The 25,598-nt window shown below is 38.4% G+C and overlaps 1 protein-coding gene across 1 annotated transcript in view; it reads left to right on the top strand.

The window, feature by feature from the left end:
* The window catches only part of LRP1 (LDL receptor related protein 1), a 255,697-nt gene that overhangs the window by 119,558 nt on the left and 110,541 nt on the right, over positions 1-25,598 (top strand). The window contains exons 17-26 of the mRNA XM_075199407.1: positions 549-674; positions 867-983; positions 4,520-4,600; positions 8,721-8,888; positions 9,796-9,978; positions 10,345-10,545; positions 12,057-12,302; positions 17,567-17,764; positions 21,748-21,952; positions 24,274-24,438. Of these exons, the coding sequence (XP_075055508.1) occupies positions 549-674; positions 867-983; positions 4,520-4,600; positions 8,721-8,888; positions 9,796-9,978; positions 10,345-10,545; positions 12,057-12,302; positions 17,567-17,764; positions 21,748-21,952; positions 24,274-24,438 (1,690 nt within the window). The remainder of the gene's footprint in view (positions 1-548; positions 675-866; positions 984-4,519; positions 4,601-8,720; positions 8,889-9,795; positions 9,979-10,344; positions 10,546-12,056; positions 12,303-17,566; positions 17,765-21,747; positions 21,953-24,273; positions 24,439-25,598) is intronic.

The raw sequence follows: 25,598 nt of genomic DNA, 5'->3' as shown, positions 1-25,598 counted from the left end.
AAAATAAAATGAAATTTGTTTTACAAAATCTTAGAGTGATGCCTGATTGTTGTATTTGATAGTTTTGGGCCACTGGAAATTTTAAGCTTGACATTTGCTGTCCCTGGTGAAGGTGGCTAATTACTCATCACATTGAAAGTATGAGACACTAGTCCCTCTTTAAATTTACAGCAGTTCCATAGCTGTCAAATCCAAGATTTTGCTTTATCCTAGGATAGAAGAATAACCTTTTATTTTTAGAAGTGATCTGCACCTATTAAGATATTTAAAATATTAATTTGCTTGCACTTTTTGTGGGTCTCTGGTCGATCTACCACATGACTCTGTGGAAGTCTTAAAGCTTCTGGTGTTCTGTCCTAGATGTACATGTTTTCAGACACCTCTGTAGTGGAGGCAGTCTTAACTTGGATGACATCTGTAGTCTACTGAGCCTCTTTACAGTCATCAGGTCACTTATAGTTCCTATATAGGATGATTAGTGCTGTATTGTGCAGATATGAAATACAGTTCAAAATTGTTTTGGTGACCAATGGTCTTGCGTTGTCCAGATCAACACACTTGCCCATCAGACCGATTCAAATGTGAGAACAACAGATGTATCCCCAACCGCTGGCTGTGTGATGGTGACAATGATTGCGGTAATGGAGAGGATGAATCCAACTCTACATGTTCAGGTGAAATTATTTCTGTGAACTTAAAATCATGAATGTCTTTTCTCTCTGTTCCTTAGCTACATAAAGGTTATTGTAATTATAATTGTCTCTTTTGATCAGTTTCGCTTTTTCATTTCTTGCGTAGCCTTTCTTGAATTTGGATTGTATAGTAATACTTTTTTTTCATCATGAGAAATCCTTCCTTCTCCACAGCCCGCACGTGCCCTCCTAATCATTTCTCCTGCACTAGTGGCCGTTGTATCCCTAGCTCTTGGACCTGTGATCTGGATGATGACTGTGGTGACCGTTCAGATGAATCCTCTACCTGTGGTGAGGTCTAGTTCTTCTTAAACACAAATATAGAGGAAGAGACATCTGGGTGTGTCCATTTAAAGAATGGCAAAACGGTAAACTTCATTAACAGCGGTTTACTAAGCTCCAGCGACAGGGTTTTATTTCCATAAGTCATAATTCCATAATAGATTTAGTTCAATAGGGATCTCATGGGAAAAACTGCATCACCATTGCCTCAAGCATTGCTGTGTTTACCTAAGTGTGTAAACTTCTTTTGATAACTTAACTGCTCCACATGCAATGGATATCATAACCCCTGAACATTGAATGTTACGCTATCACTGTGGATGTGACAGGCCATGTATAATTTGGACAAATTCATCCATGACTCAAAAGCAGTAATGTACCTTTTATGGGAAGGCTAGCCAAAAATCAAAATAATAATAATAAAACAAATAGGAATGTATTGCCATCCTACTATCTCAGTGGACACCCTAAACCTCTTGTAAGTCAAAGCCTGTTATGAGCTGGCATCGAGTTTTAGCCCCTAAATTGCACGTTAACAATCCCTACATTTAATAAACCAAGTGGGCGTCCGCTTCACAATGCTTCTTGTTGTTAGAGACGCCCTAATAGGTTTTATTTTCTCAGTCTATGATTGATCAGTGACTTCGTTTCCAGATTTATATAAAGCTATATGATGCAACTCTTACGTCCTTTGTGAAATACATTGTGCTGCTGTTATAATAAGGATAGTTACTGTAAAACTTTTTGTGGTGTTTTTGTATTCCCTTAATCTGGCCCCTTTGAAACGTTTCCAGAGTCACTTTGGCTGGCCCTTTAGTTGGACACTCCGGAAGTCTTGTTAAATGCATTGCTCATTATTTACAATTGGAAATAGATACTGAATATGTTACTGTTCATTTTTGTTTGTTGTGAAATGTATCTCTTCATCTTGTCTGGGTTGCGCAACAGTAATTAAAATAGTGACATATTTATCAGTGATCCTTAGTGCTTGTAAAAGTGTCTCCCATAACTTTTTGTAAGTGTATTCTTATAGTGTATACATGCAGTATTAACAGAATTACAGAACATGCCTCTGCGTGCTGCCGGTTTTCTTTCATAAGATCTGATCGTTTTCAATGAGAAACAGGTTTTGACCGCTCTCTCTTTTCTCCACTACACCCCCCCTTGCTTATGTAGCAGATTGAGGCAATGTCTTGGTATTGTACTGTTACCTTAAGCTAGGAACTCATAATGCTGTGAGCCTGCAGTTCAGGAGGGTAACCTTTCCAATGAGCTCTATGGTAAGTGAGTGAGCGGCCTTACCTCCTGCTCCGCAAGCTTACCATGCCATCAATTCTATGCAAACATTCTGCCCTTTTCCTGTTAAGAAAAGACCATGACATTCACTTATTAGAAACACATTATCTTAATATATAAATAGTTCTTACATTTCTTGTTTTTGTTTGTTCTGTATTTGCCTTTTTTTTTTCATGTGTTTTGGAAGTTCAGTGTTATTAGTAGTATGAGTGTTAGCATCCTATGGACTGGGAGCATTCTCCAAGCTTGTGAACAGAAGGATAGAACATCTGACTGGACCTCCCTGCACTTCCATACAGCAATTGGGATGAAACTAACGCAAGGTGGTCCAGTTGGATCCTGTGCAGGTTTTAGGGGGGTTGGGGTCCCACTGAATGGATTTGGAAGACATTTAATATAAACACAAAAACAACACTGGGCAGCCACCTCATGGGTGTGTTGGAAGAACTGTTAAACTGCTAATAACTTACTAACTTGAAGATTTAAACCCAGGCAACACACAAGCAGGGTCACCCGGCGTTGTGCGGGTCCGATTTTGTTATGTGTAGCAGTTTTTAAATATTAGAAAATTATTTGTTAAATAGACCAAAAATACTATTTAGAAAATAAGTTTTGTTGCTTTGTGGCATTGTCGTTATGTTTTTTGTGGCAAGGTTTCTACCAGCAATCAAACAATTGTTTATAACCAAAAATTTATGTTTTCAATATGTGTCACTTTGTCTAGTTTTCGCTATATACCGTAGTCTAATTGGTTACTACTTCGATACTAAATAGCTGTTTAAGATTTGGCAGCTTTAGCTTGAGAGCTGTGGAAGATATTTGCCAACAAACAACCAAACAAATAAACAAATTAACTTCTTTTATAGAGAGAGAGATTTTTTTTGAATATACATAAAGATAAATCTTTAATTAAAAGCAAAATGGGGATATCTCTGGTTGTCTTTAGCCCGTTGACATTGTCAGACCAGTTTCTAGGCTTTTTAGGGAATTCTATTGTTTCTCAGAACTGACGGGTTCTTTGTTTTGTTGCTCTTCCTGCTTTGTCTACATGGCTCTTCCCTGCAGGAAGGGGACCTAATAAAGGGTGAGGCAGGACCTCACATTTTGTCTTTTTGAGGGTGGGACTTAACACATGCCTTTTTAAGGTAATCATAAGTAAAAATCTCATTTGTCTGCACTTTTTTATGTTTGTTTCAAAGAACATATGTCTTTTTTTACTAGGAGTAATGCTGTCATTACTCTGTAGTCCTAGATCCTGATAATAGGTAAATAAACATAGTGGCTTTTGTTTTTTGGCTAAGATTTTAAAAACAAACAAACAAAAAAACCCCAAACCTTTTGGGTATAAATGTATGCTGCCAAATACAGTGTTGGCAAGTAGTGCATTCATTATTATCGTACTTTAACATTTGACCAGATGATGTAAATCAGAGACTGTATGCGGCTTAGAAGTCCAAAAACTGAACACCTAAACGTATAAGGCAAACTACAATTCTTCCAAAAAGGCTTAGGCTGCACTATTAATTCAGGGAAGCCATGGATCCAACATTACTTACAAACACAAATGCTATGAATCCTCATTCAAGCTACTTTCCACTTAAACAAAACCTTTTGTTTCCAGAAGCTACCGTGACGTACGTTTCATTCTATCTTCTTAATTGAGTTGCTTGAACTTTCTCAGAGTAGCCAATTCCCAAAATATACACAAAGATGCGGAACTTTCCCATTATCTCTGGGATTGTCGTCACGTTGCAGGTTGTAGCTTACTTTTCAAAAACATTCTTAAATTGTATTTCTGACTTACACCTCTTTGGGAAAATGTTAGCATTTTCAATAGATCAGACAAAAGAGATTTCAGGGTTTCATAAAAATTATGACACAAAAGGAAATGTTCACTACATGGAAACCTTATATAGACACACTCTGCTACCCATATGTAAGTGGCAGGCATTCACAAACATGCTAGATAAAGCAGCAGTCACATACTAAAGGTGTCTTATATTCTGAGATCATGTTTCGCTACTCCTGTTTCCGCAGAACAGATTACAGCTCATCTGTGCCCATGTAAGCCATCGCTGCTGTTGTGGAACTGATTTTATCTGTTTTCGTAACAATTTTTGTACTTTGAATTCTGTACACGTCAACAAAACATATATTTCAAAGCAAGAAGTCAAATAATTTCTTTAGGAAATCCAGAAATGTGATCCAACGTTGTAACCATTCTATTTGTTTTTGTTTTTAATCCATAGCCTACCCAACCTGTTTCCCTCATACGCAGTTTACCTGCAACAGCGGTCGCTGTATCAATATAAACTGGCGCTGTGATAACGGTAGGTGTCACCTTTGTGTCAGTCCACTAGAGTTTCAAATAAAGTCATTTTAAGATGTTAATATAGTTTCCAATGACAGCCTGACACGTGTCTCTAGTGTAGAATGCTGTGTTATAGAGCACATGAACAGTATATAAAGTGGAACTAAACAACATTTATTGTAGAGTGGGACCTGCCTTTTCATGTATGTGAGAACCGCTCTAGTTAATGAGGACATTTTATAGAAATTGCTCACTATATGCCGAATGTTTCCGTAGAAGTTGTCCTCTATTGTTAGTCACTGTGATATAGAGACTGTGCTGCTAGCAACACTTTATTGGTCCATTTACATACCATATTGCTAAAAAGAACATTTCAATTATTATACAAGTTATTATGTTGCTGTATATCACGGTGCTACCCACTTTAAGAGACATTAAGGCTGCAACCGCTTAATAAAATAAAAGGGTAAAAGGCCAATTTATAACTTTTGCATAAGTAGATGCCTTATACCTAACGTTTTGAAATAAGTAGTAGTTTCACTTTGTTCGCTTATTTCCATTTTAAAGCCACCAATATTAAATTATTAGCAATGGTCACAAATGCATGTAAAAGTTACAGCAACTGATTGGAACTCAATATATTTTAGGTGGGGAGGGGACCCTCTGAGCACAGTAGGCTAGGTATCTGCCTAGAAGCCCATTGAAGATTTCTGTAGGGAGCCTTTTGGAGCCTAAACTGGCTGAAAGCAGAGTGCAACAGCCTGCACACCAGTACATAGCAAAAATAAGCACAATATTATGTCTTTCCAGTTCTGACATGATTTGAACTTTTACTGATGTAGCACATTTCTTTGGGCCACAATCTACCATCTGTCTCATGGTGTGCAGTTCACACCACCTCCCTTTATTGTGATCATTGCCGAGCAATTCGTTAAGTCAGGGGTGATTGGTTTGCACCCTTTTATGGAGCACAGTCGTTCTCTTTACATATATTCTGTGTGACTGTTTAAATATGACTTTTCCTATCAGACTATGTAAAAATTGAGAGAAATTATTTAAGACTATGAACAAATATAAAAGACAAAGAAAATGGCACTGCCATTGAAGACACCAATGTGGTGGATTCTTTTGGCCTTTCTTACACTTTAAAAAAACAGTTGCCTCAGCTTTAGAATATATCATGTTTAACTATACATAAAAAGGTGCATTCTTAAGTATATTCATTATTTGAGACTCAAACATAGTCTAAAACAGTGTATTCTATATCAGCCGGGGTTATGTTCCTGCAAACACGTTGTTTAATATTATGTACGGCTAAGTATGAGGGTACACTATGTGTAATGTACGGTGTGGTCTAAGGTTCTTTCCATATAATACATCGGTGTTGGAAATATACGTATAAACAGTTGCAAATAGTATTTGTATAATCTGAGAGTCCTAATGTCAGTGATTCAGTATTTATTAGGCAAACGTGTGTAAAATATGTGATCATGCACCCCATACTGTAAACTGACAGGTATTATTAGTCACTTTGTATGTCTGTGATCTGTACACTATGCCTGCAGCCTAGTACATTTATATGGTCACATGACTCCTCAGTGACTTCTAATACCCTTATCATTTATAGTCAGGAATGGGTTATCCCTCATATTATAAAATATACATAAATAAATGAATTATTTTGTTTTCCCATTGTCCCTCCACACTACCCTGATCAGTAGGCTTTTGTGTGTAAGGGAGAAAGGTCTTGACGGATACTTGGAGACTGGTGTCCATTTTTGTGCAGTTTGTCTGTCCTGAGTAATTATGTTTGTATGTATTTTCTTCTCTGTTCTGTGTCATTTTTTTTTTTTAATGTCTTGAATGTGTTGTTTTTGGTTGGTTTCTCTTTGTTTCAGAAAAAGATTGTGAGGATGGCTCTGACGAAAAGAACTGTTCAAAGTCTGCCGGTTAGTGCATAGATCAACATGCACCATCCAGCCAGCTAGGGATAGTAGTATCTGTTGACCTTGTGGGCAGCTGTACTCCTCAAAACAGTGTCAGAAGCCTAGTCTAGGTCACCGGGAACAGCACATGAACAAATCTGTCATTTGTTTAATGGAGTTTAATGGGTTACTGTGCGTTAACTTTATGTTACAATAGTTTGTGGCTATAGATTATAGAGTGTATAAAAAAGAATTCCCATACATTTGTTCCAGAGTGCAGTTATTAACGTTACTATTTATTTTTTTAATTGCCCTTTTTTTTTTTTTTTTTTTTTTTAACCTTGGTTTTTCACAAATTGAAATAATTTTAAGACTCCGCCACAAGACAAGCAAAGTGATTACAGTGAAAATATGTGCCGATTCAGTGGTAGAACGATGAAGCTGATCAACAGGCAGCTCTAGTAATCGACTTGTCAATTGCACAAGGCGTGTTTTGTTTTTTGTTTTTTTTAGGGCTGAATCTTTAATTTTATTATGGCAAATATATTATTTCCATGGGTATAATTTTTATACACCATTTCCATTATTCATTTTAAGTTCTATCCCTTATGCAGGATAAGAAAATCTTTAATTCCTAAAATACTATCTGCATGCTGCCTTGTACTCTAATGCCACTCCAGCCCGTGACCTCTTTGGCTTATCTGCAAATCTAACCATAAGCTTCACAGTGTAGGAGTTTGTGTGGCGTCATTGGAGAAACTACGTATTTGCCAACATCCTCAGTGCTGCTTTATTAATAGGTTATGTATTCAACTGAATTGTGCATATATGATGTTTACAAGAATCATTAGTTTTCATAATGACGTCAACTTTTTTTGTGAATACAAATAACTGTTAAAATGTTTAGATAAAAGGTTATAGGATGTCCCAGTAGTTTTTTTGGGGCTTTCTGTAATAAAGAAACATTCTGCTCGATTGACGCTGTCGGCTTGTTCGTGACACAAACTAGTTTCTAAATCTACCCCTGTCAGGCATTAGATTCTCTCCTTCACTTCAGATATGGTGCATGTAATGATCTATGCAGTTTCTGTGTTCATTTTCTCTCTAGATAGTATAGCTTGGGGACCTCTTCTCTTTTTTTTATTTTTTTTTATTTTGTATTTTGGGAGGGGATATTGTGTGACTTGATACCTGACAGCTAATAATGGACATGTGTCAGTAAATTGGTCAGTTATTCAACTGCTTGCGAAGCTATGATACTTACATTTAGGACCCTTTGACTACGAGGATATTCACCTTTAGGTGACTTTATTTTTTTGTCTTTTATGTGTCCTCCTGCAACGTTAACGACACAGCTTTCTCTTTCTGCCTTTGTTTTGCTTTTCATCCATTTTTGTACCTGAATCGGCCCAGGATGTTTCCATTGCTCTTGGATAGAATGAAAAAAACACTTGTAAATGAATGCATGTCTATCCAGTGCAGAGCAGCATTGTGTGAAACACTACTAATTGATTATATAAATACATGGCTGAAGAGCACAGAGCGAAGCCAAAAGGGATAAAGCAATGTACGTGGTGAAAGTTGCAGTAGGGCATGCACTAGCCAATAAAATAGTGTCATCTGAAGCTGGAATACCCTCAGCTAAGCTTTGGTGGTGGGGCAGGATGTCTCTTTTGTACTTATGCTTTTCAAGCTTGCAGATTTGTTCTTTTGTACACTTTAAATGCTCATCCTGAGCTGTCTGATGCTCCTTCTCACATGTTTTCTTTCCTTTTATTCTTGCTATAAATGTGCCAAAAAAAGACTCAAGCTTATTGATTAATTTGTATGACCTGATGTAGCCAAACCTCTGAGATGTCCTGTATTAAATGGTGAATTGTGCACAGTTATATCATCTGATATCACATCAAAATACCAGATACTAAATCTAGCAGTAATGTTGGTTTGTTAATGAGAATACAATTTCCCACTTAACATATCTCTGTATTTCCCTTAAGAAACAAACATCCTGCTTATGGTTAGTAGGTAGTGAAATCCCCATAGATGCAGTGATGTAAGTCATTGGGGTAGAATTCCCCTGTTTATGACCAGTTGTCATACTGTGCTAGAGGTAGCCGCCTTATCTCTCTCCTTTATTCATTTTTCTACATTCGCACCCTTGCTTGGTCTGTCTCTACCTATGTTTTCATAACCATAAACCTTGTTCATCTTCAGACAATGACTGTGGAGATAACAGTGATGAAGACGGTTGCAGTCACTCTTGTTCTAGCACTCAGTTCAAGTGCAACAGTGGCCGCTGCATCCCCGAGCACTGGACGTGTGATGGGGACAATGACTGTGGTGACTACAGTGATGAGACCCATGCCAACTGCACCAATCAAGGTGAGAATGGCAAGCAGTGGCACAGTTTCCACATTGTATATATAAATAATGAGCATAAACAGATAATGAAAAAACATTGCCACAACATTTAAATGGCTTTGATTCTAATGCTTGGGTTATAGCCGTATCTGTGCATTACAATGGATGTGCATAGACTCTGAACTTTGGTTCGTAGAATCAGAGATTAGGTATTTGCTGCACAGTTTAGATGAGAGGTCATGTCTGTAATTACGAACCATGTAGATATTTTCTTAGTAAATATATAAAGCTTGTTATCTATTCAATTTGAATTATAATAATAAAAATTATTATTATTATTATTATTATTATTATTATTATTATTATGTGATCTTAATATATGTATAAACTCAAGTAACTTAATATTTGCACAATTGGTGAGTTCTGACAACATTAATTCAGTGTTTGTTGGAAAAGCTCACATGTATTCTGCACATTGGAAGTTATACAGGCTTAAAAAGCTTCTTCCAGTCCTCATCGAGAACAAGTCCATGTTGATTTCTTGTGGGTTTTTCTTATGTCACATTAACTATGAATAACTGCAAATGGCACAAATTCTCAAACCTCTTAGTCCAAACAGAAGACCCGGATTCCCTCCCAGGACGTGCGGATAATAGAGGATTAATACTTACATGCTGGGAAAGACATTGATGGGTAGATTTGTCGCACCTAAGCTTACGGCTGACAGGGATAGCTCTATTATAAGGCTGCCGCCTCAAGCAGCAGGACTTGTCTTTCTGTTCTGTTATACAAACTGTAGTGCAAAAGGGGTCAATAAAATTAATAAAGATTGTGTTTTATCTGAAGGAATGTTGTTCAGTTTTATCCCCCCTTCCCCCCTTTAATCTTTGGTCACTTTTAATCTGATCTCCAACCACCATGTGAACAGCAACTCGTCCCCCTGGTGGCTGCCACACTGATGAGTTCCAGTGCCGGCTGGATGGCCTGTGCATTCCCAGCCGCTGGCGCTGTGATGGAGACACGGACTGCATGGATACAAGCGATGAGAAAAACTGTGATGGCGTGACACATGCATGTGACCCCAATGTCAAGTTCGGCTGCAAGGACTCAGGTGAGCGCAGACAAGCATGGTGTATGAACAAACTGCTGCAATGTGACATTTACTTACTGGATCAGAGCATGAACTGATTAAAACACTAGCAAAGTTCTCATTACTGTTGAGGTCACCAAAGTGTACCTTACACAGGCTAATTAATGTGGTAATACTATAGGTGCTGATGCTTGGTTACCTATTTTAATAAACACTGTCATTTTTTATTGAATCTTTTGTTAATATATTTGACAATTTGTTGGTCACTCAGATTTCTGCTTTAAGCTGAATCTTTATTTCTTCCATTGTTTAAGGCCAAGGTTAGTTTAAATGCATGCACAAGTCATTTCATGCGTGCCAATCACTGATTTCTCTTCTTTAATGCAGCAAGGTGCATTAGTAAAGCCTGGGTGTGTGATGGAGATAATGACTGTGAGGACAGCTCTGATGAAGAGAACTGTTACATGTTGGTGTGTAAACCTCCATCTCATACCTGTGCCAAAAACACGTCCATCTGTCTGCCTCCTGAGAAGCTTTGTGATGGCGAAAATGATTGTGGCGATTACTCGGACGAAGGAGAACTGTGTGGTAAGTGAAATAATTTGCATGAGGAAATAAACATTAAGGGAAGTAAACTTTACAAGACTGTTCAATCATCTTAAAATGTACCACTTTACCAAATACTTTCTTCCTATCTCTGTCACCCAGGCCAGCCTCCTTTCCCCAGAACCTCCACTCATAAACTCCTAATATAGTCATTGAAATAGGAAGTGTTCTATGATAACGTAACACCACTATATGAGGAGTGTTCTGATGACTGATGTAGAAATCCTCTGTATCTTTTCCACTAATTCTCCTCCGTCACTGCAGAAAGGAACACACTGTGATGTACAGATAAATCGCAGTGCGGATCCACCAATGTTTATAGAAGGCACGCTCTGTAGGCAGTCCTGGGGAGATATTCCCCCAGCCCGCACCTTCTCTACTACAGAGTCACTGGCAGATTCCTCTTCCTAATACTGCAGGACGAAACATACAGAGATGATTCTCTATCACTGTACGCTTCATCCTGCAGTAACTATATGAAGAGTGCAGTAGTTGTTGACCTTTTAGCTTTCATTACTTGCACAGTGCTGTGTAATGTGTTGCCATTTTATAGGATAACGTAGGATAGTAGCATTAGTTGGGCATTTTACATCTATGGAGTACAGTATGATTAAAGACCACTCCAATCCCAATTGGTGCTTATTATTCTCTTTAAAATATAGGCAGGGTGTTTTGTATTAAAGATTACCAAGCCTAAGAAAATTGTAAAAATAAACACGTTACGCTCTCGGCTCTAGTTTGCCCTTTATATTAGCACATTCATATAACTTAATAAATGTATAAACGCTCATCTCACAGGGTAATTATTTTATTCAATAAAAGCAATATGTTAAAATAACAAACCTGATGTAGTTCCCAAATATGATTCATCCCATCATTCATAAATATATTTACTGGAATCAATGTAGCAGATTGTTCATATTATCTTAAGCTCAAAGAATCACTGGGCATTTACTATAAACACGATTTGTTCATCCAACAAAGAATATATGGTAATTGTCCCTAATTATACTTCATATTACTCAAGCACTTGATAAGTTTCTCCACAGGTGATTTAATCAGAATTGTACTGGTGTCATACCCTGGATTACATTGATCATTTACTACCCCCCAATCCATCATTCAATGTCTCAGGTTTAGAGTGTGAAAGTTTTTACTGAGACTGAATACACTGTAAAACATTGTGACAAAACCGTTCTGTGATTCATTCCTTGACTGGATAGAATGTTTCTCCACTGAGTGCTTATAGATCTTGGACTTTGCCCTCCAATTCTCAAGAGGCCAATGGGACGATAGTTCCTGATGTGAATAATTGGGGATGACAGGAGTATATTCTTTGCATATGTAAATTGGTACATCAACGTCACTGCAATAATTGGCATAACTGTCATTTAGAAATATTTTTGTCAATATTTTTATTGTTATTTATTATAGGCTTTGCATTGTATTTTTATTGTAGTATCTGATGTCCTATGTACTCCTCTCTTGAACAGATCAGTGCTCGCTAAACAATGGTGGATGCAGTCATAACTGCACTGTAGCCCCTGGGGAAGGTATTGTGTGTTCTTGTCCACTGGGAATGGAAACTGGTCCAGATAACAAGACGTGCCAGATCCAGAACAACTGTCCTAAGCATCTTGGCTGCAGTCAGAGGTGCTCACAGGAGAAGTTTATAGTCAAGTGCTCCTGCTACGATGGCTGGGTTCTGGAGCAGGACCATGACAGCTGCAAGAGTCTAGGTATGTATACACACAAATGGTGTGATTTAGTCAGCTTGATTTTATTGCTCACAAAAACAAACTGGTGTTAAAAAAAAAAAAAAGCCAATCATAAACAAAGCCCACTTAATTGCTGACATGTGCTAAACAAAGAATAGCGACACTGAATTGCTGCAGATGCACTGCTATAAATCTGCTGTAAATTTGGTGGGTGTACCCACAGAGGCACCCTGGACAGACTTACAGACTGCTGTACCTTGTTTCCTCAAAGTCCGCTTTTATATTAGTAAAGCTTAAAATACATCCAAAAATAAATAAGACAAGTAGGCGCTTCCATGGTGTAAAATCACTTTGACAATTTATTGAACAGAATAAAAATTGCACACGTACCAAAAATCAGAAGTATGTCTTGGATGTTTTGGCTCTATAATAAGGAGATGCTTCTCGTTTCACAAACCATGTACATAAAATATGTCAGCCAATCGCCCCAAAACGTCCCCAACGCGTTTTGTCTTCAGGAGGGTTATTATTACTTTGTTTTGCTTTCAAGTATCGTCCTGCTACCTGTATGTTGTGCAGGGAGCCCTTCCAGCTCCATGTCTTTTTGATAGCTGTCGGTGACATGTCTAGATGGATACCACGGGTACAGTCTTCTCGTCTGTCTTATCTCTCCAACTAGTGATTCCAAAAAAAAGGAGCAATCATATGCTTAAGGTCTCAAATTATGGCCTTATAGCTTGCACATCATTCCCATAACCGGTTTCCAGCATTGTATGCATAGCCTCTTCCGTGGAATGTACACTGCTTCCCATAAATATTAGTAGCTATCCATCGTGTGTCTACATAATTTAATAAATCCAGAGCTTAGTATTTATTCCTGGACACTTTTATAGCAAGTCTACACAGGTTATTATTATGTAGCCAAACTATGTCTGCGCTTTTTAGGATTCAGATACGGTGTCCTGTTTTCTCAGGCCAGATTCCACTGATTCTCAAAGGATCCCTACCTGCAGATATGTGGTTAAAGGAGATGGCCAGATAAAACATATATTGTGTATGATTTTCAACTTCACATCCTCCATAGGGAGTTCATGGTGGAAAGTGGATATAGTTTCTTGTAAGGAAAGCATTGTTTAAATCAGACTTGTCTCCATAAATTTTCTACTGATGCTTCCTGTCTGTAAAGCGATAGGTGCGTCACCCTCCGACTGATCCTGCTGTCTCTACGGTGTTGCACATTACATTATGTGCTTTTCAGTTGTACATAGCTGTCAACAGTTTAATCAGTCACCTGGGTCCTCTCTGCCCTAGCTGTCAGTGAATGCCAAGCTATGTGCTTATAGGGTGTGTGTCTAGATGGATATCTCAATAGGACTTATACCTACTCCTGAAGTGTTTTGACCTAGTGAGATGGTCACAGAGGGACGCTAATGGCTTAAAATAATGCTGCCAAACCATTATTTTTGTTAAGGATTTTTGTCCACCCTTATTGTAAGAAAAGAAACCTGAACTGAAATCAGATTATACTGGGTTCATATAGCTTAATTTGTTATGCTGCTTTCTCTTCAGTCTGTCTTATTTTGTGAATAAATGCACTTACATTGAGAGAGTGCTGCGTGCCTAGACCCTCACCAGAGTTTTAATTTGTATTTGTTTCCATTCCTGCCATTGGCTTTCTTCTGTTATGTTGTCTTTCGGAAGGTTGGTTGCTCATGAATGTCTATCTTAACATGTCCCCTGCAAGGCTTCAGTTAGCCAGGAAGAGATGCAAACAATATCCTGTCTTACCTAACAATAAGTGCAGTGTGAATAGGTTTATTTATATGTTGCCGTACAATGTATACAATGCCTTTAAAGTATATTCAGGGTTCTTTATTATTTATTCAAGTGCCACTTTAAATCCTAACTAACTGTGTTTAAAAGTGGATTGTGTATGCCTTTCTTACAAAAATTACTTATGGCTATAATTTATTACATTATTGCGGTGATTGATCCAGGAAACTAATCTGATTATTATCTATTGGGTTGTTAGGACAAATTGCCTCTGGTTCACTGGGGTATTGTTTTGCTTTCCTTCGCATCAATGGCTAGAATGTATAATAGGTTGATGGACTTTTTTAACTATATTTCTCTTTCCTGCCATTGGGGGACACTGTGAGACATTGGGGTATAGTAGGTGGGACTATTGGGAACAGCATGTTCAAACATTAGAATGCATTAGGAAAGGTGTGATGGTAGTTCTGCCTCGCTCTTTAAATATGGCCTCTGCTACCTTTGTATAGTCGTGAACCTACATTGATTTATTGAACTTTGCGTTAGTATACGCTGTCTCTGTCCAGGTTTATTACATTACAGTATTGTTTTCAATTACATTTGTTCTTCTCCAGTCCCGGCCTCAAAAAAAATTTGTATGCAATGATAACATTTTACGTTGTGTCCCTTCTTATCCAGCCAGACCATTATCTGCCACTGCTTACATTATACTGATCACTTACATAAGGCTCGTTAAAAAACAGAATAAACAATAACCCACTTGCTCAGCGCTCTACTGTGTAAACATTTATGGCAATAGGAAGTTCAAAATTAGCATTAATGACTGAGCCAGCATCCGTAAAAATTCAACGTTCAAATATTTCTACCGCAGCTCTTCATTTTTACATGTCTGTGACCCACTTTGGCCAAATAATTTATATTTTACATAAGATTTTTTACCAAGTAAGAATGAAGAAACCAAGTGTGTATTCATCTCAACAAAATATAGTTCTGTTTTGCCACTGGCATTATATTAGCATTTTCCAGAGCGATGCTGCTCCAGATTTTTAGGCTTCACACTATTTAGTAAGATTTCTATACATGGGGTATCTTTGCTTATCCCATGACCTGGGAGCACTGGTCTTATCCAAATGAGTTCAGTGTGCTCCAGACGTGTGCCAAAGGAAACAGTGACACAACCATTCATCCAGCTCTTGTCGTCCTCAGAGAGGCGCAGTCAGCATATTAACAGGCCCTTATAATAGCACTATTGTGCTAGGGAATGGGTGCCAACATTAGGGTTTTCGGTTTGCACAGAAGATGTGCAAAGCACTTTTTTTTTTTCTTTTGCATTCACACCAAGTTGCTGCAATAACCCTTTCATTTCTGAAATTATTCCATCTAAGGCTAAAGGCATGTTCTTGTTCAGATACTTTGTACACTCCTAATATCCATTATCTGTTGCTGCTGTTTTTATGCCAGTGAGTGAGAAAGTATGTTTGAGTTATTTGAAGTTTCTATGCTCTGAGCGCCCGCAGTCATTGTATTGAGACTATTGGTTTTGGAAGATGGTCTGAGCAGCTGGAACTGTGCAGTTATGCCCTGTGCTGCTTTAAAAACACAGCAGGGAACTATGAATGCCAATATGTAACTTTCCTGACCTTATCCCAGCTCTGATTTCTCATAACATAAATATTTTCCATAGACCTCAGTTGGCCTTTACTTAGGTACACGTAGTGCCCATCATGTTTTTGTTTAAGGGCAGGGCTTTTAATATTTGATCACTAAATCTAATTTGTAGTTTATAGTTTCCGTATTGCTGTAGTTGTTTTTTTGTAGTATGTACAGTATATTGCTTATTTGTTTTTACATGTTTAAGAAATGAAGAACACAACACTTGTTGATTGGGGCTTCCAGCCTAGTTACCATGTTTTCCCTGAACATGTCATTTTAAGCTTTTTAGAATTAACTTCTCCATAATAGGGTGCACAGAATGTGGGTTATGTTTTTTTCCAGTCTAAGGCAGGGCTCTGGAAAAATAACGGATTCCTCCTCCTCCCTATAAAACCCAGCCATCACCTCCTTTTCCAGTGCCCTACATAGAAAGTGGGCTCAATTTTGACTTTACTTGTAATACTTTTTTTTTTTAAGTCCTCTCCGATGCAGAAGTACATTAACACAAACTAATTGCACATGTTGGCAGTATTACTTGCATTACTTGTAGTCAGGCAAAGTCATGACTGAGTGGGATTGTCACCCAACATCGAGACTGCCCCAGCAGAATCAGGACAGTTAGCAGTTCTACTACCTGTTCTTGTTGCTTTGACTACATGTTGCTTGTGTCTTCAGTTTAGTTGCTGTTGTCTGGATCTTGAAATGTTGGGGCCCTGTTTGAGGAAAAAGGATAGGTACATGAAATGTGGGAAGTCTAGCAATGAGTGAACCCTCTAGTCCTCCAGTCCCCCAACTAGCCCCAATGTTAAATCAATAGCATCTAAGTTTAATCATTATACCTCCCTACCTGCAACCAGCGTACATCTATTTATTAAACGTGAATGCTATTAAGTCTATTAACCCCAACATGCAATGCCATTAACTTTTTTAATATTATTCACATTTAATAAATATACCTAGTTCCCTCCCAAATAGCCCATATTAAATAAATAGTTTCAATAATTACATTTAATAAGTAACTGCCCCCATCTCCCTATATAATCCAATATTACATGATTGCCATTCACATTAAATAAATAAATACACATATTTTTCACCTAAAAAGCCTCAATATTAAATTAATATCATCCACGTTTGATAATTAAATCTATTTCCCCAGATACTTCCCTGGAATTAAATAATTAGTATTCACATTTAATAAATAGCCTCCTTTTACCCAAACTCGGCCCACATCCAATTATTAGCGCAAAACCACCCCATCATTAAATATAGTCCCATCACACCCCCTTAAATGAATAGGCATCACCATGACCCCACTAATACATGAAATAACCCCTGCCATTAAATGGATTGTCCCTATTAATAACTTAATATATCCTCTCCACTATGAGCATCCATGCTCAGCAATAAATAAATAGCCCACCGGTGCTGTGTGGGAGAGGCAGACTCTTCGGTCTGCCCTTCTTGTTTCCTGCACAGTAAGAAGGTGCACAAGTCATGTGTGCGCCCCATATGAGATGAAGTCAGCAGAGCAGGGGCGGGCACGTACTGAGGAGAAGGTAGGAGCCATGTACAGTGTGGTTGGTCTTGGAAGCAGGACCATTTTGTTCCGGGCTGCAGGGGGTGTTTCTAGGCAACTGGAAACCCCCTTAAGTGCACTCCTGTGTTTATAAACGCTGCAATATAGAATAAAATATATATATATATATATATATATATATATATATATATATATATATATATATATATATATATATATATATATATATATCTCATTTATAAATGACGTCCTATTTCAAAATGGAGTACTTGTACACAAGTAATCTTTGAACTTCCATCTTCCCCTTCTATTTTCCCAGATCCATTTAAACCATTTATTATATTTTCAAACCGCCATGAGATCCGTCGGATAGATTTGCATAAGGGTGATTACAGTGTCCTTGTACCTGGACTGAGGAACACCATTGCACTGGATTTCCACTTGAATCAGAGCACCCTCTACTGGACTGATGTAGTGGAAGACAAGATATATCGTGGGAAGCTGTCTGAAAGTGGTGGTAAGTATAGTCTACCCTTAGTTTTACGCAAGTGCTGTCGTCCTGTGTACAGTCCTTACCTTCTGTGTCACAAGTTTCAGGGATTGAGATGTGCTCCTGGACCCAACATACAAATATAAACTCAACCATTATGTATAGATTATTTTATTTCCAGTTATTTTATGTAGTGCCTACATACTATGCAGATCATTAGACTGAATAGTCAATCATTCAGATCAGTCCCTGACCCAGTGGAGGTTACAATCTATATTCCCTTCCACACAGACACAGATACACACAAACTAGGGTTAATTTTGTGAGTAACCAGCTAACCTACCAGTATGTCTTTGGATTGTGGTAGGAAAATGGTACACCCCCAAAAAACCCACATAAACACGGGGAGAACATACAAAACCACACAGAGTGCTCTGTCTGGAATTTCACCCTGTGAGGCAATAATGCTGACCACTGTTCTATCATGTTGCCCATTCTACAGTTGCTTAATCCGTACACCATTAAAACACATTGTATTATAATAAAACACCTACAAAAGGAAATGGTTTCATTTAATCCTCCTGCTCACATACCCCAATTTACTACCCTTTTAAATTGTTGATATAAAATGATTTGCCAATACTAGCTAGATACGGTAGTTAAATATTTTCCATGGGCGGTAATGCATCTTTTGTGTTTGACAGTGAAGCAGATTGTTAGGTGCACTTTTCTGAAGAAAAGCTGCAAAGTACAATGCAGGAAGGTGCCAAAGTGCATTAAAGGTACCGACTGAGATGCTACCCAGTCGCTCAGAGATGGGGCAAATACATTTGTTTTTGCAGAATGAAAATGGGTGTGCGTCTGTTGGGAAAGCAACAGAGACCCCTAAAAAGAGGTCCCCTTAACTTATTTCAGTAATCACACTCTGCAAAATTTAAACTGTTCTTTTGCACTGCTCAGGAAATGGGCACACCGTGTGTGTACTGTATGATTAGTAAGAACAGCCCTCTTTACACAGCTCCTCTTATCGGCTAGTCTGCTCTTCTGCAAAGTCTCCCAGACCCATGTGCTCTGACATACAGGTGACATGTACCTGCTTAACCCAAGGCACACCGTTCACAGAGAGGATTTTGAGCTACCCCTCAGCTGTTTTACAATTTGTAAATGACTATGCTATATATATGTAGCATATCGCATTGACTTGCCAGATAGTCTCTGTTGGGGAGACATGGGGTACAGCTTGAAGGAGGACTGTTTTAAAAGTTATTCAGAAGTGATCATGTAGCGTCGGAGCCTATTACCACAATTCAGCATCCTGCCTAGAGAGTTGTCTGGTCTGGATTACACATCACGATCTTCTTAATGATACCCTTCGTAGCCGGAAAACATTAATCATGATACAAGAGTTAATTAGCATTAACGGCAAGCTTTGGATGCTAATTATAGTCTGATGGCAATTACAAGAAGGAGGGTAATGGGAAAACAAAATGCTAATTCTCCGTTAGTCGTTTGCAAGTAGATTGGCTGCTTGGAAGTTTACTGTTACAGTGATTCTGTATTTGCTGAAACACTTGAGAAAGGTGTGTGGCTGGGATCTACAAGCTACGGATCACCTTATTTCTTGCATGTATTAATTGTAAATCTGAATGAAATATGAAAATTTGAAATAATGTTTGTACATTTTATATTTTTTATTCCATTGTCGTCCAGGGTTATAAAAAAAAATATATATTTTTCACTAATCTAATTCAGCAGAATGATTGGAAAAAACATTGCGAGGAAATAGATGTTTAGCCATGTTTCAATGCAGTCTTTGGTGTGCATCTTTCTTTGGATGATCAGAACTTCTTAAATGACCACAACGTCTAGCATACATATTACCTTAGCTAACAGAGCTGCTAATAACTCTACAACTTGTTTGTCACTGTATTTATGGTGTTCTGTTATCAGTCATTTTGAGGCTGGTCACACAAACTGGTTCTTATGGCCAGTTTTGGTATTTCTAGACCAGAGTAACACAGAACACCAGAGATGGTGTTATCAAAATGATCTCCAAGAGGTGTGTGGTCATCAACCGCCAGAATACTCATTCTGCTTACTATCATGTTGTTCAGCCTGCTCAGAGAATGAGCACATGGCTGTGGCCACCATGGGGAGGCCTGCTATCTGGGTCCTTCAAAAAACTATAGGAAGCCTGCTGTGCATTACAAAAAACCTTCCCCCTACAAGAACAGTCTTATATCGAAGATCAAAACATTATTGTTAAATTAATGGGGTTTAGTTTGGTCTGTAACAACAAAGTTTGAATGGGCCTGGCAGTAGGCTTAAAAAGGGTTACTAAGCTCAGTCCCTGCACACACAAGCTTGCAGTTGGGGGCAGACAATGCAGGAAGGAGAGGCTCTTTCCAGCCCACATCGGAGGTACTTTTTACACTGTGTGCTCCATGCGCAGTACAAAACTCTTCAGTTTACATAATCAGTCTTACAGGCTCTCAGGAAACTGAAAGTGCATCTAGGTCTATGGAGAGACATAGAAATCTGAAGAGGTGTACTGTGCAAATTTCATGCCAAAAGTCCAACCACCTACCACCTGGCAGAGAAGCACAATTCTAGGTGCTCTATGGTCAAAGTGCAACTTGAAAGGTGCTAAACACCTCACATTAAAATTAAGGGATGAGAAAAAATAAAGCCCCTTTGCACAGTGAAAATAGCGGTGTGCCCTTCACACAGCAAGGTCTCACCTCCCTGTACCTCATCTCGGTAATCTCACTCTGCTATTTGTAATTCTTTTTTTTTCACATTCTCTACCACTGGTGCACCTCTGTATTAATGTAATCAAAATGTTTCATTATGCAAGTGAAATACTGAGTGAATCAATGAATGTTGTCATAAATGATAAAATATCAATCGTCAGAAAAAAATGACATCATACTGTGAAAGCCAAAATAACACCAAAATGGGTGACTAGCTGCAGGGTCAATTAGGCTAAATACGACCAGTCTATAGCAAAAATCAGTGAGATCTTATAATAGAGTATAGTTAAGTTTCTCATTCAGATAGTGGAGAGAGAGTCTATAATGATAAAATGCAGCTGGATTTGTGCTGTAGAAGAGCCAGATTTTGATCTTCATATTTGGGTTTTAACGATTCATAATTATTGAGCATATGACATAGTGATAAGGGATTGGGTAAAAAATGTTGAGGGATTTGGAGGGTCTCCTTTATTGGTCAGCAAACCTGTCCCCAATGCAGGTGTGTGACTGAACATACAGACGCTTAAAGAAGTGATTTACAGATTTAAAAATAAATGGCTTTGGCACTTAATTGTTTGGTGATATGGACCAATAGAAGTCATATTAAGAAACCGAATGACCTATTGTGTGTCATGATGCTGCTTTGCCATTTATTTATTTATTTTTTTTAAAAAAATGTTTAAACAGATACTGCTTTGTCATAAATGGGGCTCTAATGGTTGTGTGTGTATATGTGTACATAAGCATATCTATACAATATTAAATGTGTGTCTTATAAGGCAGCTTGCACGTTGGGTTTTCTGTCTGTTAAACATGTTTATGGTTTCATCCTGGACACACCAGAGTTGCAGTCTGACTTATCCATTGCTTTATCTGGTTAAGAAAAGGCCATGTTGTGTGGTATCCTGATAGTTTAGCTTCTACATGTTTATAGAAACATGTAGAAGCTAAACTTTCAGGATGAAAGCTTGACTCAAGAAAAACTAGACAATTCTGAGCCAATCCACTTTACCTTCCTGGGTCTGTCATATTGTACAAAATACCCCTTTGTGAGATGTGAAATCTGTCAAAGTGCTTCAGTCATATGTTTGTGTGCTGATAATCCGCACAGTGGCTGAAAACATAAACTAAAAGTAAACTAGTACATAAAATTATAAATATCTGTGCATATATTTATTTTTATCATTCGGTTTGTGTTTTTGGTATAGTTTTTTTTTATTATTGCTATTTGCCACCTGTCATCTTTTCGTTTTATAGCCCTTACCAGCTTTGAAGTGATTATCCAGTATGGCCTGGCAACACCTGAGGGTTTGGCTGTAGATTGGATTGCTGGAAATATCTATTGGGTTGAGAGCAACCTGGATCAGATTGAGGTGGCCAAGTTAAACGGTACAATGAGGACAACTCTTCTGGCTGGAGACATTGAACATCCTCGTGCCATTGCCCTGGATCCTCGAAACGGGTTGGTATTTCTTCTCTGTCTGTTTTGCATTTCATGTACACACACATACTCATTGGCCTCTTTATGAGGCACACCTGCTTGTTAATGCCAATATCTAATCAGCCACTCATATGGAAAGAACTCCATGCATAAAAGATTGCAGACATGGTCAAGAGGTTCAGTTGTTGTTCAGATCAAACACCAGAATGGGTAAGAAAGGTAATCTAAGTGACTTTGACCGTGGAATGATTGTTGGCGACATATGGTTAGAGTATCTGAAAATGCTGATTTCCTAGGATTCTCACACACAAGTCTGTAGAATTTACAGAGAAAGAAAAACGAAAAAGCATTCAGTGAGGTGTGGTTCTGTGGGCGGAAGCACCTTGTTAATAAGAGAGGTCACAAAACTGGACAGGTGAAGTTTGGAAAAACGTAGCCTGGTGTGACCAATCTCTATTTCTGCTGCGACATGCAGATGGTAGGGTCAGAATTTGTCAGAAGCATCATGTATCCATCCTGTCTTGTGTCAACGATACAGACTGGTGGTCCTGGTGTAATGGTGTGAGGAATGTAATCTGGTATACTTCAGGCGCCATAATACCAATAGAGCGTCATTTAAATGCCACAGCCTACCTGGGTATTGTTTCTGCCCGTGTGCATCCCTTTATGGACACAGTCTACCTATCTTTAAATGGCTCAGTCATCTCTACCTGGTTCCATAGTCATGGCAATCAGTTCATGTACTTCAGTGGCCTCCACAGTAACCAGATCGCAATAATAGAGGACCGTTGGGATGTGGTGGAACCGGAGATTAGCCGCAAAAATGTGCAACAAATCTAATGCAATCATATGATGTGATCATTTTATCATGGACCACAGTCTCTATTTCCAGTACCCTATGGAATCCATGCCACAAAGAATATAGGCTGTTCTGAAGGCAAAGGGGGTCCTACCCAGTACTTGAAAAATGTACTTAATAAAGTGGCCACTAAGTGTGTGTTATACTGTATTATGTTTCTTGTGCTTTTTCAATGAAGTTATTTTTTTGAATTTTGAATACCATGGCCTTCCCTCTTAAATTGTCCATTGTAAAAGGACACAGTTGGCGATCATGTCGGTGTGTGTGCCCTAATCGCTGAGCAACAGCAATAATTTACTTTGCTGCATTTCCATTTTACAGAAATGACAGGGTAACTGTTTTCCTGATAAAAGATTCCATTCCTGTATTTGTATATACAAAGTCACAGAGCTCTGAATTTAATTTAATATTACAGAAAGTGGGTATGTTATTCCTTATAATACACAAGTTTCTTGTATGGGTAGGTCCTCATGTAGGTGTGTTTTGCTTTCACTGACATTTAAATATACCATCTTTCAACACTTTCAAAGTACTTTCTAACACGGGCGTTGACATTAACAAGTGAAATTGATACCATTGAGTCCAATACTTTTAAAGTAACTACACTGTACTGACATTAGAATACAATTTCTTCAACACATTTTACTTCTGAACACTAATTGAATAGAAAAATGCAGCTTTAGAATGCAGTTCACAAAGAATGACCAAATTCACAAAAGTTTTAGAAAAGCACAATATGTTTTTCTTTACTGAATTCATAAGAAAAGAGCATCCCTCAGCAGACATTCGTGGTTAAGCTATTAGAATTCCTGCATATTACTGGCTCATCTGACATTTTTCCATTGGCCATGTCCAAAGATAAGCTCGAGGGACTGTAACTGATAGTGTTGTTTGATCAGACCAGCGGGAGGTTCTTGCAAATGTTATGAAACAGAATGCAAATGGAATGCCAGAATTCTAGCTGTTTCTTTACTTAAAAAACATTAACTAGTATAATCATTGGCTGTCATAGTGAAAGTAATAAATGCAGTTTATGAGCACAAAATAATTGTTAAATTGACTTGGCAGGTGTTTATTGACATGTTTATTTAGCGATTTGCTAGGAAATGTCTTTGTTTTACAGACTATATTTATTATTGTGTTATCTTTATACCTCTCTAGCTCTGTTTGCAGTAGTTTAATAGTTCTACTACAGAAAATAATTTGATTTAATATCACTGCACCATTACTTATGGACTTATATATGCTAATTGTGTAGTGTTATTAAAAAAATTGCTGTACCCATAACAAATAGTCAGATGTTCCTTCAGTAATCAACTTGGACTAGGCCAACCAAAGCCAAAATGTTAACAGTTGCTATGCTTTACACCACATTTGTTATTTGTAAAATATCCTTAACAGTGTTTAAAAGGGTATGCTAAAACACTATTACTGTATATATTTATATTGATCATGGGATAAAATATTATGTTGCTCGTTCTAGAATCCTCTTCTGGACAGACTGGGACTCCAGCATGCCACGCATTGAAGCTGCATCTATGAGCGGAGAAGGGCGTAGGATCATTCATAAAGAGACTGGATCAGGAGGCTGGCCAAACGGTCTCACTGTGGACTATCTGGAGGAACGTATTCTGTGGATAGATGCCAGGTACAACATAAGCACTTGTCAAACAATCAGATGATATACAAAACATTAGTGCAAACCCAGAAACCAAAATCTTGTGAAATTTATATATATATTTTTTTTTTATATATAATTAAAATTATATTCCTTTTGCCGATATACAGATAATTATTTAATTTGCCTATTACTTTAAGTAATGTAAGTTTTCTTATTCATTCAAACAGTGTATTGAATGTTGGAACGAAATTCATGCTTAATGGAAGGTCTGGGGATCCAGAGCATAAATGGATAACATTGTTGGTTGATGGACTGGGTCAGCTCTAGGGTCAGGAACCGTGATGACTAGCCTAGACCCAGTCACTGCACACATACTAGCACTTCTGCATGTAAAGGGGCTGTGTAAACAGGATATTCCTCTATCCTCTGTTTGGGGGACATCGGAGACATTGAGATATAGAGTAGGGACAAGGTGATCTGGCACTTTAAAACTTCAGTTAACTAAGCCCTAACTCCTCCATCTCTATACTCCACTTCCTGTTTTGGCAGTTTACTTTAAGTGCCCGGCTATCACGCTGTGTTTGGGCTGTACTTGCAGTTATTTTCATGGTTTTATTTTATTTTTCAATTGGAGCCTTTTGCCTCCGGTCATGTGACAGCCGGCGGCTCACAAAGCCGCAGTCGATGCTGTCAGTTACTGCTCATATGTGCAGTGACAGACAGCACACAGCAAGGACGACCGTGCGCTGTCTGGAAAGGGAGAACGGAGGTGCTGTGGAGGTGCCTCCAATGCCAGGCCCCTCTCGCTACTGGCTCTGTCCGTCCTCCATTGCTGTGAAGCACGCAAGAAGCTGTAGCCACTGCGTGAGGAGGGATGACAGCTGCTAAGTGTACACTTACCCAGTGCAGTGCTGGGTAAGGGGTGGTGTAGAATTCGCAGTGTGTCCTCTTACTTGAGGCAGCTCAAGTAAACAAAAGCAACAAAAATCTATGCTTGGGGTACTGGGTCAGACTAGGGTCACAAAGATAGTGAGCCCTGCTAGGCACTAAATTGGTGGAGGGGGTATTCCTGCTGGACACCTGCCAATCCAGTGCTGGGCCCTGGTGGGGGGGGGGGGGGGAGTGTCTTTCCTACTCTATTGCACTTCCTTCTTAGTGGTCTCACTTCTTTATGTGCAGACTCCAGA

The sequence above is a fragment of the Mixophyes fleayi genome, chromosome 2 (genome assembly GCF_038048845.1).
Source record: "Mixophyes fleayi isolate aMixFle1 chromosome 2, aMixFle1.hap1, whole genome shotgun sequence".
NCBI classification, from domain to species: domain Eukaryota; kingdom Metazoa; phylum Chordata; class Amphibia; order Anura; family Limnodynastidae; genus Mixophyes; species Mixophyes fleayi.
The sequence above is the reverse complement of the archived record's forward strand: the minus strand, read 5'-3'. Positions and strand labels throughout refer to the sequence as shown.